The sequence below is a fragment of the Accipiter gentilis genome, chromosome 14 (genome assembly GCF_929443795.1).
Source record: "Accipiter gentilis chromosome 14, bAccGen1.1, whole genome shotgun sequence".
In the NCBI taxonomy this organism is placed as follows: domain Eukaryota; kingdom Metazoa; phylum Chordata; class Aves; order Accipitriformes; family Accipitridae; genus Astur; species Astur gentilis.
The window spans coordinates 947,451-965,952 of record NC_064893.1 but is presented as its reverse complement, the minus strand read 5'-3'; the positions used below and the strand labels follow the sequence as shown (position 1 = coordinate 965,952).

Below are 18,502 nucleotides of genomic sequence, written 5' to 3'. Positions count from 1 at the left end.
ATTTCCAGCTGCAATAGCAGTTACCAGAACTTAAAAAAAAAAAAAAAAAAATCAATGAAACTTTCAGCTTTCTTTTCTGCCTCTTGGGACTTTCTAAACTGATAAAAGAAGTGAAAGATCTCATTCAAATTCAGGCTGACAGATACTTGAACAGCAATCGAAAAAGGCACTTAAAAACATGGCATGTGGAGCTAAGCACGTGCTTTACTGTTCTGCTAGCTTCAAGCTATGCTTACAGTGTTTATAGTACGTATGACTTCAAATGTCAGACTAAGAAACTTCCATTCAACATCAGCCCAAAAATGAAGCAGAATAAGACTTTGTAGAAAAAGTATACTTAACTGATGGAATACTTAAGTAATTAGAAGAGAAATAACAGATATTTCAGAGTAATTTTCACAATAATCAAGAAACCTTAGCTGGCATAGAAGAAGGGGTTGCTTTTTTTCCAGCACCAGTCACAGTTCTGTGACAGACTTGAAGTGCACTAGAAGTCCATTAAATGGAGAATATTGCACCTTTTCATTAATCAACTAGAAAGCTCCAAGCTCCTCCTTCTGGTAAAATACCCATTTAAATTCACCTTAGTAGCATAAATAGTTCTTTATGCTCTAGAATAAGTAGATTATGCTGGATAAAATATGTGCAAGTAATACCGCATTACTTCACTTTCTTAGTTGAAATGCAGCACACTCTGCAGTTAGAGAAGAGGCATTTATTCCTTCATTTGGAGTCAAACTGTTTTCTCTAGTTTACTCAAAAATGTTACTATTGCAAAGTTTCATCTAGAAGAAAACATAGTTAATGTTCTTATTTAGCAAACTCTGCTTCTAGTGGTGCTGTTACTTAAAAAAAGAAATTTATTGTAGAGCTATATAGTTTACAGTTCCTGGCAAAATTTGTGTAGTTTCAGGTCTAGATTAGAAAGAGAGCTGAGATTTGTTATCCTGAAGATAAGCTGCTATGTAAATCCTGTTCTGTCAGATCTGAGGCTGTCATCATAAAGCATAAAAAAATTCTACATGGTAATTTGAAAATTCTGAGTAACTAGATCTGCAGACTTTTTTTCTCTGGAAATTGTATTGTACCAATACTATACATTGACTAGAATAAAAACAAAGATTGATATTGAGGAATTTGGGGTTATTAGCTAGAATTTATTCTTATTTGCTGTAGCATTTTTATTTCAAACTGTATTAAAAACAGCCTGCAATTTAGGAAAGATTTGAATTATTCTGGCTATGAGAAGTACTAAATAGCTAGAATGTGCCCCTCATAGGGGATAGCAAGTCTATTTCTGTCTCCAAACAGCAAGCAGGCTGAAATGTCCTTTGTACTGAACTTAGATTCTTAATTGAAGGGGGGAGAGGAGGAAGATCTCATAAAAGGGGTTTATTTTTTTCTGTGGCTTTATTTACGAATAAGAAAGAGATCACTAAGTGTTTTGCTAGCAATATTTGTAGCTTATTTTGGAAAACGTCACATTTTAGTAGCTTAAGTATCTGGGGAATAGTCAAAGGCAGAACAGTCTTTAATTTGAAATCACCTGAATCTTTTGCCAAGTAGAGTCCGTTATTATGAAAGAAAACAGTTGGCTCTTCAAATGTAATTTCAAAAGCTTTGAGGATTAGTTCTCTGGCAGACACTGCATAACAGACTACTGAAAAGTAGATGCTTCTTCAGAGGTGACAGAAATCGTCTCAGTCTACCTGTCAGCATAGTGGGAAAAAAAAAATAGAAGTGGTTCACAGGTGCCTTTTCTACTTATTTATTGAATTTCATATAGTTACACTTTAGGACAGAATAATCTCAGCTAAAATCATAATCAGATTGGACCAGGCAATAAGAGTAATGAAAGTAAAGTTGTTGGGACTGCTAGCTCTTTAAATTTACAGGAGGTTTTCAAATGTTGTGTAAATTGTTGAAATTCTCATCTTTTATACACTTTATCTCCCTTTTTAGGTGTTTAGCATATGGGAGAAGCACCTGTTTAATTTAGTTAAACAAATTTTTGTCTGTTTGTTTGTTTTAATACTCAACAGTGACTGTATAGACAAAGACCTTGTGAACTGTGAATTGCTATCAGGATTGCCATTGCATGCCCCGAAAGTAAATGCCCTCAGTGAAGCTACAGTGGTGAAACCCTGGACAAATGGTACTGTATGCTGTATTGGTGAACCCTCCAGAATTTATTTTTAGTTTGTTTTATTTGCCTATAAAATCTTAAGGAATTTCTTCAATTCCTGAAGGCATTGGCTGGAATTTGTTTTAGTTTGCATACACAGAAGCAAAAATGCAAGCTCTCATGTGATAGATTAGTGAGGGTTTTGGGCTTGGGTGGGGTTTTTAGCAGAATCCTATTTGGTAGGGTCAAATAGCGATCATTCTATCTTGGTATTTATGGTTCTCAGATACTTCAATGGTACAAAAATGCCTGCATTCTTAGTATTTTGACACATTGTGTTTAAGCCATGTTATTGGCAAGTAACTTGTTTTTCTTTATTTGTGGTCAGAGAATGTGACTGCAGATTTTCTTGGTTGGTTGTTACCTGTCGGCAAAACTTGGCTAAGGGACTTCCTACCTTGCCGAAGGTCAGAACTTTTTTGTTTATGCCAATTCAAATGTTTATGAGGCATTCACTAGACTGGATCAAGGAAATTATCTGGGTTTAAAAAGCAGCACTTTGTTTTGACCTGGTATCTGTTACACCTGGGACAGGTACCTCATAAGTGTCTCTACCACCAGAGAAATCATAATGTAATGGAACTGTAGTCAAAGTTTCCTTCTCTTTTTCTCTGCACATAACAACTCTGACATTTAGCCTTATATAAATGCATAGATGTTTTTGGCGTACAAGATACAGCAAAACCAGGAATTGATTACTTATGGATAGATACTGCATTCTGTTTCTTTGCAACAGCTGTTTCGGGAATTAATATTTTTACAATTATTAGTTAATATGGACGTTTATAAGCATGGATTTCCTGAAATGAGATCAGTGGCAGAGGTTCTTGCTTAGTTTCAAATAATACTGCCAGTCTGAGCTTGAAGAATGATTTTACCACCAAGTCATTTAACAATATTTTCAGGAAGTGCAAGAAACATAGATGCTATAAAAAGCAACTGTGAAATACATCTCTAGACTACAGTAGTTTGAAGTTGCTCACATCTTTGGCCTTAAAAGTGTATACACCTTCTGAAGAGTTCTTCTAAATCAGTCGTCTTAAAATCATTTGAAACGGTTGCCAAAGCAAGAGTTTTTGTGCTAGGAGAGGGCAAACCAGCCTTTTTTTTCCTCAGAACTGTGCAGGTGGGATTGGCTATTTCATGTTAGTGCCTGCTCCCCTACGAATTTGACATACAGTCAACAGGGAGAGTACGAACTCTTGAAAGGAGCTGGTCAGAAATTCTGTGCTGTGGGGATGGCAAGAATCTGGAGAAAAGACTTCTGAGCTCAAGTTCCCAGTGGCATTTTTCTGCAGCTAGTGGTTGACCCAGTCTTTTCTCTGTCACAAAATTTGTCCAATCCTGAATTTACCAAATTGTCCACCATCACTGCACAAAATTATGCAGCTGTGATAGTACGTAACATTTAGATATTTAATTGTTCCACATTACATTTCTCCTTCATATCCTGTAATAGTCCTGTCTGTTTAGAAAGACATGTAGAGTAAGAACCATGTACCTAGTGCAAGTCTCTAGTAGAACATTGTTGTGGTTTAACCCCAGCCAGCAACTAAGTACCATGCAGCTGCTCACTCACTCCCCCCCCATCCAGTGGGATGGGGGAGAAAATAGGGAAAAGAAACAAAACCCGTGGGTTGAGATAAGAATGGTTTAATAGAACAGAAAAGAAGACACTAATAATGATAACACTAATAAAATGACAGCAGTAATAATAAAAGGATTGGAATATACCAATGATGCACAGTGCGATTGCTCACCACCTGCCAGTCGACACCCCGCTAGTCCCTGAGTGGCGATTCCCCGCCCCCAGTTCCTAAACTAGATGGGGCGTCCCACGGTATGGAATACACCATTGGCCAGTTTGGGTCAGCTGCCCTGGCTGCGTCCTGTGCCAACTTCTTGTGCCCCTTCAGCTTTCTCGCTGGCTGGGGATGAGAAGCTGAAAAATCCTTGACTTAAGTCTAAACACTGGTTAGCAACAACTGAAAACATCAGTGTTATGAACATTCTTCGCATACTGAACTCAAAACATAGCACTGTACCAGCTACGAGGAAGACAGTTAACTCTATCCCAGCTGAAACCAGGACAAATGTGTCATTATTGGATGCTCTTCGATAACTATAGTTTGTCAGAAACGGCTAAGCACCCTGCCTTTTGAATACCCAGTTCTTTCAAGGGGCCAGATGGGAACCCTAGAAAGCAAGGCATTCCAAAGCTCTTATTTCCCTTTAGATATGGAGTTGAAAATTCGAAATTTTATCTTCCATTAACATTATTCATTTTTTCAGAGAAGGAAATCTGTTACCAGTAATTAAAGTTCTAAACCTAAGTTTCATGGTTAAGAAACCAGTAACTTACATTGGGCTTAAGCTTGATATTGCACTGCTTAAAACACGGAGCATCAAAGGTTTTATTTCAGTTCTAGAAAAATAGTGTAAATTTCTAGCTAGTGATATGGGAATGCAGATTACTGATAAAGGGGGGGGGGCTTCCTCCTTAAATTAAAACTTCTGGATATTTTTATTCCATTTCTTTTCTTATCTCTGTAAATTAGATTAGAAACCTTGGATAAAGTAGTGAAGCTTTTAATTTAAATGTGCTTACTCTTTACGTTTGTGTGAAGTCTGAGTTTTAGGATAATTTAGAAAACTAACTTGAATTACTGGCTTTAGATTGTATTAATCAAATTTTCATTAATCATTGCTGTGACTTGAAGGAACTATAAGTATAAAGGGAAATAAGATAAATGAGAGTGGTTTCAGTATGATTTGTTTTATTACATGATCCATTTATTGCCCTCATCCTAATTTTTAGATTACAGATTTTCAGGAAAAAGTCCTTTACTTCCATTGCAGAATTCTGGAGGTTTTGAGCCATGGAAGATGGAAAAAAATGCAATGGTGAGTTGTTAAATCTTTAATGATTTCTGATCCTTTGGCACTAATTTTGTTAGTCAGAAATTATGAATCTATGCATATTTATGTTTCTGCTCCTCTAAAGATGTTATCACCGAGTAAATACAATTTCTGAGAACAAAATCAATGGTGAGGGGACAGCTATTACAGTGGAACTTTGTTGATTTCTATTTCCAGCTTAAGCAAAATCAAATAATGCTTTTTGCTTTATTGTTTTTGTAGAACTGAAAAGCAGACACGGTTTCACATGTTTAAGATAGCATTATCCATTGTGCTGGGCACTAAAAAAAGCATAAAGGAAATTCATACCCCAGAATTCTCACACTGTTATCCAGAGCCGTGCAGGAGTTTGTCACCTTTCTTCCTCCTCGCTACTCATTGTCCGTCTCATTTAGCAGTTCTTGCATTCTCTCTGTGGTCTTCAAGACAGATTTTTGTTGTGTTAGACACTAACCTGACATGGCAAGGGACTGATCTTGGTCTGCTTTGAAATGCTGCAAATACAGTATAGAGATGAGGGTTGTTTCAAAGGTTTAGTTGTAGATCACGTATTTTTTGCTTTTATTAATAATTTGTAGGTATTTTGAAATTCTCAAAAAAATGAGCCTGTTTGCTTTCAAAAAACATTACCTGTTGGTTTTTTTCTGCTTCTTTTAATTTAATTTTATTTTGATTTCATTTTATTTTAGGCTTTTTATTCAGTCCAGCAGATCCTCGAGATGATTGAGTTGCCCCGTAAATATTGCAGATTTTATTTCACGACTTTGCGTGGGTGTGAAAGAGCAAAATGTTGGTTTTGGCATGTTCCTGAACAAGGGGATGAAAAGGTAAAGAGATTTATTGAACAAAGGGAACGTATTGTAAGTGTGAACACTTCTTAAATGCCAAATGACATCTCTTTTATTCATGTATATATGGAAAGGCAGTAAATTTCAGAGATTGATGGATAAAAAAAAAAAGTTCAGAAATTCTTCCTCTCAAGGTGTTTTAAAGTTCTTTTTTAAAAAATGGTAAAATTTTGAACCAGTAGACTTTTTAAGAGAACAGACATCAGTAAAAAGAATAAGAATTAGGCTGTATGAATATAGAGTAGTAGAATGGGGAGATTCTGAGACATTTTTAACCCAAGCATCAGAGACCTGTAAGCAAACCCAGACTTCATATGTATTCTTAAATTGCAATGCCATCTGTGGTATATTACTTTCTGCAAGTTTTGTGCAACAGGGGCATGTTTATTTAAAGATGCTGTAATGTCCTTAAATGGAGCAACAATTCTCATAATATTTGCAAGCAAAAATACTTTTCCAGTGGTGGGCAAAGTAGATGAGTTTTCAAACCATTTAACAAAGAAATTATGAGTCTGTAATACTTCTAAGAACTGTACAAGGCAAGCTAATTGTGCTGTCATGTAATAAGATTTTGGAATTGGCTGTATGAAAGCAAGACTTACATGGTTCTGTAAGTCACTTGGAAGCAAACAAAAACATTAAAACAACTAAGCAAAGACAAATGCCTAAACTTGCCCTCGTCAGATTTACCATCTCATTGGTATGAGTACAGTTTTATCATTGGTGTCAGTAAGTAAGAAATTACAGAATCAAAATGTAAAAAAATAACTTTTGATGAACCTGTGAGACATAAATAAAATAAAAAAAGGTAGCATCTAAAGGAGCTTATCCATCTCCTTGATATCTTAAACATACTGTGTCAGAATTTTTAAAATACATCAGTGTAATTTGATTTTATTTTTCTTAATGTTTTCTCCTTTCCTTTTTATGTCTCAAAAAAGAACTGGGTTTTTTTTCTAATGCTTTGTAACCCCTTTGAAAATTTATATGACAGACTAAAAATACTAAGATCATTTGAGAGTAATTTTGTATGGGACATTTTCCATTTTCCTCAGTTGTGAAATATCTTTGGGATAGTGTAGTGAATATCAGTAATTTTCAGCTCTTTTGTATGAATTTATCATGGTTTGTAGTGCTTCATTGTATACAGACATATTAAAGAATTAAATTACTTGCCTAAAACTATTAAAAAAAATCCATTTGATTTTACTTGAGGCACAGCACTCCATCACACTTACTGTTCTGTCTGCCAAACCTAGTCTAACTTTCTTGGTAGTCTGGAAGTATACTTTGGGGCTTGTTTGTTTGTGTATTATTATTTTTTTAGAACTGTCCCTTTTAAAAATGATAATAGGCCGAGCACCTCATGGTGGCACCAAAGTACATGAATGGAAGGCAGGTAAAGCAGCAACAAAGTAATCTAGTCAAATACAGAGGAAGTAAATCTCTTTAGGAACTGTTATGCAGACTGGTAGTCCACTTGCTTAGTACTAGGTTTTCAGTGTTGATCGTGACCAGATTTTTTGAAGAGAAATACCTTTCCCCATAATGGATATTCCTTCCTTTTCATTCATTGACATGCTTTAAGGCATAACTGACTAGGATTTAACACTCTTCACAGTTGTCGTTGATCACACAACACAGCAGTAATTTAATTCATAAAAACATCATATGTTTTGAAAATCAGCATACTCTTGAGCTCAGCAAGTTCTACAATTTACCAGTTTTTCTTTTTTTTTAAAAGATGCCTTTAATTTCAACAGTGAAATCTCTTTTGTATTAGGCAAAGTAAACAAAACTATTAAAACAGTTTGGCTTGAATGACACTTCAGACTGTAGCATAGATAATAACTGCACAGTTAAATCAGTGGTTTGAAGACATGTCTTTATGCAAACTGTATTTCTCTGATTTTATTTTAGCTTTCTGCACCTTACTCATTAACTTTTTTGGACTCATATGCACTAAAGAAATATTTACTTCTTGTGACTTCTTACTGTCTTTTCCCTTGATCCTATGAACCTCTAACTGGAAGCAAACAGGGTATAAAGTAGGAATGTTTATGTCTTCGTTAATGTTGTCTTGCAACTTCAGCGTCTTGGGTGAATGCTTCTGTTGTGTTTTGTTGTGGTTTTTTTGAAATCTGGCTTCCTAAAGAAATGAGACTTAAAGTTGCACTGTCCTTTTATTACTGTCTCTAACCATCTATAAATAATTTTTTTAACCCATTGGTCAGTTTCAGCCACATTTAATATGGAGTGTGTGTCTCAAACATGCCACAGGTTTCATAAACGGAAACTCCTGTAAAAAGGATCCTTATTTTGATCTTACTGAGCAAAGATCTGCAGTATGGGGTTTTCCCCCTTGTTAAACATCAGAGTGCACTGACTGGGAGATGCTGAAAGATTTCATAAATTCTGGTGCTTGTTCTTCTGATTTAAGCAGCTCTGTATAACTGTAGTACAACTGTGTTTTACTGGACAGTCAGTTGCTTGTATGAGATACACAGCCCTTTGTTACGATTTTTATTGAACTATCATGTTAAATGAGTTGTGGAATCAACTATTAGGTGACAGAAAAATGGGAATTGTCTCTTTCACGTACCTTCATTTGAAATCTATTATGGTTAACTCAAAATTTAGAGATTCTCACATTTTTATGTGGTCTGTACAGCTAAATCAGCTGAAGCCTCCTAGAAGCTGTAAATGAGTAACACATTTAGTTTCTTTTATGAATGTAATGTAACATGTCCCATGATTAAATACTACTACAACTGGATTTTCCAAGCAATTTCACTAATAGTTGGAACAGTCAGAGCTCCAGATGCAGTCTTGGCTTTTTTTGGGAGTCAGTCCAAAGAAGGAGGAAAACAGATTCTAAAAGAAAGCAAACTAATTTACATACTGTAAGCATGTGCTAAAGTTTGTTTTGGAAATGCCGTCAGCCATCTGGGATTGTAGATTTGGATTAAATTAGTTAACCCAATGCCAAGTGACACTGCATATATATTAACGATCAAAGATTCTACATGATTTTCTGAAAGGTATATCTTAGACTATAGTTCCAACAACATTATGACACCGTTTCAAAATAAAAACAATAAGCTTTTTATGTTCAACATACTTACATGTACAATTTTTGGTTTCTTTGACTGATGATCAGAACAGGTTAATGGTTTTAAAAAAAGAAAGATATCTTGACCACAAGCCAGTATCTTCTGCTTTCATGATAATTCATTTGCTGCATAACAAACTCCATGAGTGGGTCTTGTCTATTTTTGAAGTTGCATGTAAAAATAAATCCAACTCAATTCTGTAATAATGTGACTACTAATTTAGGGCATTTTCTGTCTATTGGTTTTTTTTCATTATTTCACAAAATAGTAATAAATATGACCCATTTACATTGTTGTGCAGAAAGACTGTAAATGCTCCAGAAGTGACAAAGTGTATCTGAAAGGGTGGGTGTTTTCTTCCTAACTTGGCGTTCTAAGATTTAATCCCAGTAGTCTTTATTTCTTTATCTGCGGAGATGGAACAAAATGTGTAAGTATCACAAAGCTGACAGCTTAAGATGTTAAGACAAGAATGTTCCAATACCAAATAACATATTAAAATATCTAGGGTGTGGATTTTTTTTTTAACCAAGTGGGTCTGGGGTGAAGTGGTTCATTAAATCAAATCAGTTCTGAGGTTTTTCTTCTATGTCCTTATGAGTGATTCCCTGTGATAATCACTTCATTTCTAGGTGATTTTTTTACTTCCTAGTTGGTACATTCATGTAATTTCTGTTTTTCATGTTTTCACTTTCACCTTTCTGCTTCCCTTTCTCTGTTTACAGTCTCCCACATTTATACTAATTCCAAAGTAACTGTATTTTCAAATTCGTTGTTTGAGTATATACATACACGTGCATGCAGCAGCTCCTTTGCCAAACATTTAATCTACATTTTCTACTTGATTTGCTGTCCTTTTGACAGAGTCTTTGCCTGCAGACCCAGTTACCTTCTTATACCATTTGTCAGATTGTATGAGTTAAATAGAAGCAATGTAAAGCTCATTTCCTTCTAGAACTCATGTTTATAGGTAGTTCTTTTGTTTGGCATAAACAGAGGTAACATTTTACTATGGATTTCTTTTTTTTCCTCTTTTTCTAGATTTGCATGGCAATACTTAGGGCATACATTAGTATCAATGAATCAGGCCTTCTAAAACGTGCAGGTACGATATAGTAGTAGCTTTTGATGTATCTTTGGTACTTAGCTTATTTAAAACAAATTAAATGGGCTGTCAGGAGAGAAATGGGTGCCACTTCAACAGTGAATAAAAAGTTCTGATTTCAGAGGAGTACATTCAGTCCATGTATTTTCATGTTCTAGTTTCCCATTGAGGCTAGGTATTTACATGTGCAGTTATCTCAGGAGGTTGTTACAAATTGTACTTCCATGGAAAATGAACTTAGCCTCAATGTAACTAGACTTGTGAGTAGAAACGAGTAACTGGGGCAGGGGGGAGGTTTAACAGAACCAAAATTTTCTTAAGGCACTTTTGAACACCCTGGCCAAACATCACAAATCCAAAAATTTTAGAATTAAGCTCTTGAAATGAAGTGCTGTTACAGCACCCAAACAGCTTTAGTTTAGTCCTTTCACATTACAATATATGCAAACAATTATGATTAACACATTTTAGGGACTGCAGTTGATTCAGATACATCTGAGCTTTTGAGTTCAGTCAGAAAGGGCTAAATTTTACTCTGGGCAGTTATTCCTTTTACATGTCCTGTGCACTCTTAAGTTTTTGAAAGTTTATTAGAGTGTAGCACAATGTGAACATGGGATCCATTTGCACCCTGTGTAGTAATGTTCCCATGCTGAAATACTGAGCATTGTAATGCAGGTAAGACTGGGTACCAGCAGGCTACAGTATGTGTCTATCAAGGCTAGCACTAGAACAGGTTGTAAGACCACCTACCGTGATAACACTGCGCTTGTGTCAGGCCTTACTACCTTGATGCACTTACCAAATTTAACCTGGTTTTGTGCATTTTTCTTGTGCTGCACCCAATGAGCTAAGCTTTCTTGAAATCTACAGGGCTTATAGTGTTCAGCTCCATGACATGAGACATTTCAGAATAGTCAGTCTTGGTCTAGTAAGGTTAACGCTGTATTCAAACTGGATCCTTTCACCCATTTTTTTTCGATATCCCTGTCCCATAATGTCCTGGATAATCAAGGGTTGTTACACTGCATTTAAAATTTAAGGAAATAATTTGTTTAAATAGTTAACATCAGTTAATAGTGAAAATAAAGTGAAATAAATTTAAATTTTTTTTCAGTCCAAATATTTGTGAGATATTACAGAGAAGTTACTCCTGGTGTGGATTTTGTTTCTCAAGTACTGAATGATCTTCTCATTTCTTTGCTCAAGAACTGTTTATTGCAGGAAGTATTTCAGATATTGAATGTAACTGCACGAATCAATACACTGGTAGGTGACCTTGTAGTATTTTTAAAAACTTTGATCCGTAGTTTCTTAGTTTTTTGAGTACTATGCCATTTGTAGTAATATGTTCATTTTTACTCTGGTACCCAAATCTGGTACAATCTGGGGTGGGGAGTGGGGGGGGAGAGCAATTAAAGTTACTATTATAAAAACTCTAAGCTTTCTAATTGAACAGAGTTGCAAAACTGATTGTGCTTTTTTGTCTAAATTAGCCAGCTGTAGATGTTCTTCTGAAAGTTTTTGAGCATGTGGCTGCTTTGAATATAAGAGATGCTGTGCCTACATTAATCAATACCTTTTGTAAGGTATGAGTTTGATTGTACTACTGCTACTTGTTGGAATTTCTGAAATACCTTGCCTGTTGTAAAACTCAAACATACCACTTTAATATCATTTCAGTACTATTTTTTAAAAGTTACATTGTAACTAGCTGAATTTGTGGAACAGGTTTCCATTTATCCGTTATTTTTTGACTGAGATTCACTCTGACATGTTTTTCCCACTGTTGATTGCCACTTGCCTCTGGAAACATGTAAGTGATCACAATTTTTTGTATGCTTACTTTTCTTCCCCCTGTTTGATATTACAGCTCATTGATGCAGGTATGTTCCTTGAGTTTGAACATTTTGACTATATTATTAAGTTCCTTCACCAATTGCAAGTTTCCAGTCAGGAAATAAATACTGTTTTGAACATAAAATCCAGGTATGTCTTTAAGGAGCTATTTTATAATTATATCTGTCTAGTTCCTTCCTCAGTTCTATTTTTATAAATTTATTTTAAAACTTTAAAAGGCAATTAGAAAATGTGAATTTAGTGTTTTGGATGAAAATACTATCATATTGTGCCTAATTGTATTTTAAAGTGTTGTCAATCTGTTGTGCTTTAAAAATCAAGGATTGTTAAGTCAAAGCTTAGATTCTGACCACAGTTATGATTAATTTTTTCCATATTGATCATCATTGTATAATCTGTTCCCAGCTGTGCTACAACTTTATATAACTGTAGTCAAATTAGAAGCATCATAGTTTAATAGATCTTTTAGGCCTGCATAAGCAAACAGTACTTCTGTAATGAACAACTCTTCTAGGCAATAAGAAGATTAGTTATAATCTGAAGTAGTTTTCTATTTTCATTTCTTGTGCAACTGTATAAACACTTGTGCCCACAGAACTAGGCAGGAGGGTCATTTTTTAAGTACTGCTGCATTATGCTGGACAAAATGTGAAATCACAGCCCAAATCTGTTCCAAAACTGCTGATGTCTCCTCCTTATCTGCATCATACTCACACATGCAAGTTGAGAAACTAAACTTTCCATTCATAAAGCAACCTGTGATACTTAGAGGAAACCAAATATGCAGCATCTATGGTGTGAAAACAAGCCATCACTGTTTCAAGTGAAAGCACTGTAGAAATTATTTGCTGCTTTTCATACTTTTCCCATAGAGTATCTTTCAGCCATGGATCTCAGTGTTTTACCAGTGCAACTTACCACACGTGTTGGAGGTAATTTTTATCAATTTTCAGATCAGGAATCTGATTCACAAAGGAATGACCCCTTCCAGGTTGCCTCAGTATGTATGCGTTTTCAGCACAAACTGAGAAACAGTCTGTATCTATGAAGACTGAGCAGCTGTGCTACTTCAACTACATGTGTTAGCACATTCATATGTAGGTTATGTATCCCTACATGATAGCATCGCACTGGGTGGATGTACCCATTGTTTCAGTGGCAGCATCAGAATAAAGTATTATGCTTCTAGCTATTTGAAGATGCATAGCACTTTCTTTTATGTAATTAACTTTTTTTTTACCTTTACGTCAGAAATACATACCATACAGTTCTGCATTTACTTAATGGATTGCAAGTCTTATTCCTACCTTTTCAGTTACATTTCTACTGAGACAAAGGAATATTTTCTGTGAAAATAGCTCTGCCCAGTTATTTGCTTAATACATGTACTGACTTCCCTTGGCATGATTGTAAATGTCTGTTTTCAGTGTCCAGTTTGCATAGTGTGTAGTAAAGAGGATCAAAAATCACATCATTTTTTAATTCATATATGATAATTTGTTGATTGCCTTCTGCTAGTGCATAGGTTAGTTCAATAGGATGTGTTAAGTATTAATATTTCTTTCTTACGGAAGATTTCAGGAAAGTCATTTTGAAAAGAACTGGCTTTTTGACTTTAACTTGGCAGTGGCTGAAATTCAGGTACAGTACGTGCATTCTTCAAGCATGTTGGAATACTGAAACCGTGACTTCTTTTAAACCTAGAAGAAATAGCAATTTCTACATAACTTAAAATTAGTGGTTATTATTATTAACCATATCGAGATTATGATAAAATATTCTTATGCAAAGCCATGTTTGGGAAAGATTAACATGCAGGGGAAAACTACCTTTGGCTTTTCTGTAATGTCAGTATTTTAATTTACATACTTGTAGTTTTTATCTTAGTTTTGCATCTAATTCAAAGATTTTATAGGTTTAAGCAATTATTTCCTATGCCTTACATTTGTTGTGCTTGTAATTGGTAGTGGTACGTCATTCCTCGCTGAAAAAATTATTTAATTATTATTTATTATATAATTATTTAAAATTATATTGTTTAGCAGATAGTATTCATATCTAGTATAAAAAGGCGCAATTGTAAAATGCTGTAATTGGCAACACTAAACAGGTATTTTAAAGAATAAGAAAATAGTATAAAAAATTCTTTAATTGGACACTTGCATTTTTCATATTCAAGGACAGATTACTTATTATGCACAATTATAATATAGTTTACATATTATCACACTTACTGCACAGTTCCTGAGACCAAAATTTAAGAAGGGAAGAACCAGGACCGATTTTTTTACTCCTTTAAAACCAAAGTCATCAAGTGATCTGGCAAGCAAAAGACTAATTCATATAGAAAATAACCATCCATTTGGCATGCATCATGTAAAAAAAAGATAGTAATATAGTGGATGAATGCCAGTTCTTAAATAGGATGAATAAGTTATGAGCCTCCCCAATTGGGGTCGTGACATAAATGGAAAAAGGATTTCAATTTCCTGAGGGACAAAAATGATTAGCAGTCCACACCAGTTAGGCAACATGTAACTGTGCCATATTGAACATGGAGTTCTTGGCAGTAGTGTTTCATCTGCATCTTTTTTCTGCTTTAAGTCTATCCTAGGTGTATCTCTTGAATTTCAAGATATATTCTGCTTGGTGTTCTGGAAGCAGGTTTGTTAATATTTATCCCTTGCCTTCTTCGCAGCATTGCAAGGAAAAAAGTGATTGGACCAAACTGGGATCTTTGTATGTTAATGCGAGAACTGGATGTGAACATTTTGATGATCTTCAGAAACTGTCTTTATGTATTGTTGAAATACTAACTAGAGATTCAGAGACAGACAGACCAGGAGTTCCTTTTTGTGATTTTGCTGATGCAGGTAAAATTAAGATTTTTGTTCATCCCTATTCTTTGTAAAGTTTTTAAAAGAAGTTAAAAAACAAATTCATATACTGTTTTCTGAATATTAGTTAATTTTACATGTTACAATATTCATGATTTCTTGAGGTGAAAATACAGTCAGCTAAAACACTCAATAGAAGCCATTTTCTAGTAGAAGTAAAATCCATAGTGCTTGTACTGAAAGAAAGTTCTGAAGGAAGAACATTTGAGCTTTGTGAAATCAAGAAGAGAAACCAGAATTGGTGGTCTTTTAATAAGAATGTCCTATTCTCAGGACAAAGGCAAATGTATTTAAGTATTGCCATGTGAAGCGTCACACTCTTAATAGCATAAATAAACTTTAGAGCTGTAAATACAGCTATATATATATATATATATACACTCATATATTTCAAAACACATTGAACAGGGTTACATCATATATATAATTTGTACTTTTTTTTTTTTTTTTAGTAATTTGGATTTTCAGAATTATTTTATTTTCTAAAGAACCAAGAATTTCTGCAAGGACTGGGTCCACAAAACACCTTCTAGTTTTTTAATAGTTCTGGCAGGTTTTCTTACCCCTTTCCTCCCTACACCCCTTCATTTACATATCTGTATCATTCTTCCTAGTAAGTTTGCAGAAAACTGAGGCTCAGTGAACTGTCAGTGGGTTATTAAAGCATTTTATAATGGATGACTCGGATCTTTTTCAACCTGTATTAACTAGTAGAACATGATGAATATATTCCAGATATGTGACATGACCTTTCTGACCACAAACTTTCATGTTATAAAACAGGTATCACAGTTTCCAGTTGTGACAGACAGAAGACTTTGGCAGGGCTTGGAACTTTGTCTTCCATAGAGCAGTGGTCTCCAAACTGATAGACATCTCTATGAGTAAAAAATTTCTAAGCACTTGCGCCCTATTTATTCATTTAATACATGTACTACTGCACTAATATATTAAGTAAATTATAAAACATACACAAAAACAGAAATTAAAAAGATGAGATAAAGATTAAATAAACACTACTTTTTATAATGTTTCAATTTTTATTTTTTTTTAATGGTACAAAAAATACTTTCTTCCCACACCTGAATGGATTGTTGTGCACACACCCCACTTTGGAGACCACAGCTCTAGAATACCAACAGTGCTTCCAAAGTGGTTTTATAATATGGTTGGAAAAACTTGTAATTACTCAGTTCTGTAATTGCCAACATTTCTTCATAGTGCCAGAAAATGCAAACCTTACTTTACAAATAAGGTTGTTACTAAATTATGCCATTACATGTTCAAGCATCTTATGGATGAACTAGACTACTATGAAACAGTGTCTGAATAAACTATTTATCCTACTTCTGATGTTAAGACCTAGGAAGTTACTACATTTAATGGCAAATATTTCAGAAAGTATATTTCATTTTTTCACAATAACTGTGTTTTTCAAGTGTGTAATTTCTTTAAAACTGCATTTACATGTAAAATTTAAAAAAAAAAAATTACTTTTTTTCTTTCCAGTAATAAAAAATTCACAACATAATGAAGCAGACAGAATTTTCATTGGAAGGAGTGGGATAAGCGTAATGTATTCTTATCACAAAGCACTACAGTGGATAAAGGTATACTGGACTATAGAAACCTGATTGGAAGAAAATGAATGAGTCATTTCTTTTCTAGATGTTAAACTGTGTTTCTCTAGTTGAATGGCTGGATGTGCCACCTGCCTCCCCACCATCTTAGTGCTTCTTAATTGTCTGGCTGGATCAAAGCATTTTATTGTGCTTTTCTGAGCAGTAGTCTTCTGTGGAACCCATTGTAACTTTGTCTTGCAACCTAGAAACTTGATTGTTCAAGTTCAGCTTTTGATTTTTCTGAGCTAAGGATGAATCTGGATTAGCAGACAGGTCTTCCTGAGATTCTGGGGCGAGGTGCTGATGAGATTGTTTCCCAGAAATGTCACTTTCTTCCATCTGGCAATACTGCTGTATTCTGAGACCTCCCAAGTCAAGCAACATTTACAGAAGTTCGAGTGGGCCCTTTCCTGCACTGACCCTTCTGAACCTGATGTCAAATAGAATGGATAAGACCAGGAAGATAGAATAGAAGCATAGCAAGGCTGCTATTGTACTTGGTGAACTGCTCATTCCTTAGAACGTCACTAGAAGTGGTTTTCTTTCATTGAGTCTAGGGTTCTAAGTTCTGTGAATCTTGCAAAGACTTGGACCTCACAAAGAAACACCCTTTACAATCCTTTCTTTGCTGTCAAATATTACAAACGGCCAGGGTTAAGAGACTAGACGTTTCACTGGATGCTTTACGTTCTATAGGCATGAGTGCGAGGCCTGATTGTGCAGTTTTGATCATAAGTTCACTGCAGCAAGATCCATTTCAATGTTAAACTTGTCTTTTTCTTCCTGGAAGGAAGTAGTGTATACCAAGCTGGATCTCATATACAATGCAACATGACCAGTGACAACATAAGAAATAAGATAAATCACCAATGACTTTGGAGTGTATTTTTGTCAGTGATCACATTCTGAACTTACCTTTGTGTCAATGGGCCTGATCTTACAACTAAGTATGCTGTAGTGGGATGTTCCTCATCCCATGCAAGATGATTTCCAGCATGTATTTTTATGAACAAAAGTAAACACTCTCTTTGTCCACTTTTGTCTCTTGGGGTCTTCTTTTGAGAATTATTGTCGAGGAACCCTTTCTTGTTTGCATCAAAGGATTAAAATGTCTCTTGTACTATTGTCTCTAGGGGATAACCTTCAGGAATTCTGTTATGTAAAACCTCTGCAGTCTGTTTCCAAGTTCAACCCAAGACCCAGGAGATATTTGATAGAGGTGCTTAGTCTAGAGGCAATACACCTGTTTTGATGAATCATTAATTTTGCACCATCACCTTGTTGAGTTGAATGGTCTTTAGCATGTCCCTATCAGCTGCAGCACAGTGTGGTACTGTTTAGGAATAAAGGGAAGGAGAAGAGGGTCTTTACATTAGCACTTCTGTAGTACTGCAGTAGAACTTTTCTAAGCATTTTTGTTCCATAAAACTCAGCAGTTAGAACAGTTAAGATATTCCTGGCCATAGAAGAGGTAGTCTAAATTTTTGGCATTGAGGCGCAGTCAGTGCTCACACACTCACATCAAAGAGCTTAGTTTGACTTGGGTTTTGGCTGTCGTCTTCAGCAGAGACAGCATATATTCAGTGTTTGTAGGTAAATGCCTTCATACATTTTAGCTATTTTCCAGATTCATCTTAAGGGAGATCCTGATATTTTGGTTGCAGGACCTCTGATATTCCAAGGAGGTTCATCTTCATGTCCTAATTTCAGAGGTGCAAGGTGTCAAAAGCATGTGTAACGTTTCCCTTGTATAACAAGAGTTACTAAGAGTACACAGTTCTTACGATACTCTGATTTTTTTTCATGTCTAGAGCAAAAGATCATTGCTTTGAGAATGTTGTGTTAGGTATCAGACCCACCTCTCAACAGACTGCTCACCAAGATCCTCAAATAGCCTTGTAGACAACCTATGTTGACCATATGGGAGTGTGAATGAGGCTGTGCTCTGAATGA

At 35.2% G+C, this 18,502-nt stretch overlaps 1 protein-coding gene across 1 annotated transcript in view; it reads left to right on the top strand.

Annotated features, from left to right (window-relative positions):
• TOPAZ1 (testis and ovary specific TOPAZ 1) overlaps nt 1-18,502 on the top strand; it is a 43,037-nt gene that overhangs the window by 14,133 nt on the left and 10,402 nt on the right. Inside the window, exons 6-15 of the mRNA XM_049816592.1 lie at nt 2,043-2,155; nt 5,004-5,089; nt 5,794-5,931; nt 10,107-10,170; nt 11,288-11,439; nt 11,667-11,759; nt 12,044-12,159; nt 13,605-13,671; nt 14,729-14,903; nt 16,437-16,537. Of these exons, the coding sequence (XP_049672549.1) occupies nt 2,043-2,155; nt 5,004-5,089; nt 5,794-5,931; nt 10,107-10,170; nt 11,288-11,439; nt 11,667-11,759; nt 12,044-12,159; nt 13,605-13,671; nt 14,729-14,903; nt 16,437-16,537 (1,105 nt within the window). The remainder of the gene's footprint in view (nt 1-2,042; nt 2,156-5,003; nt 5,090-5,793; nt 5,932-10,106; nt 10,171-11,287; nt 11,440-11,666; nt 11,760-12,043; nt 12,160-13,604; nt 13,672-14,728; nt 14,904-16,436; nt 16,538-18,502) is intronic.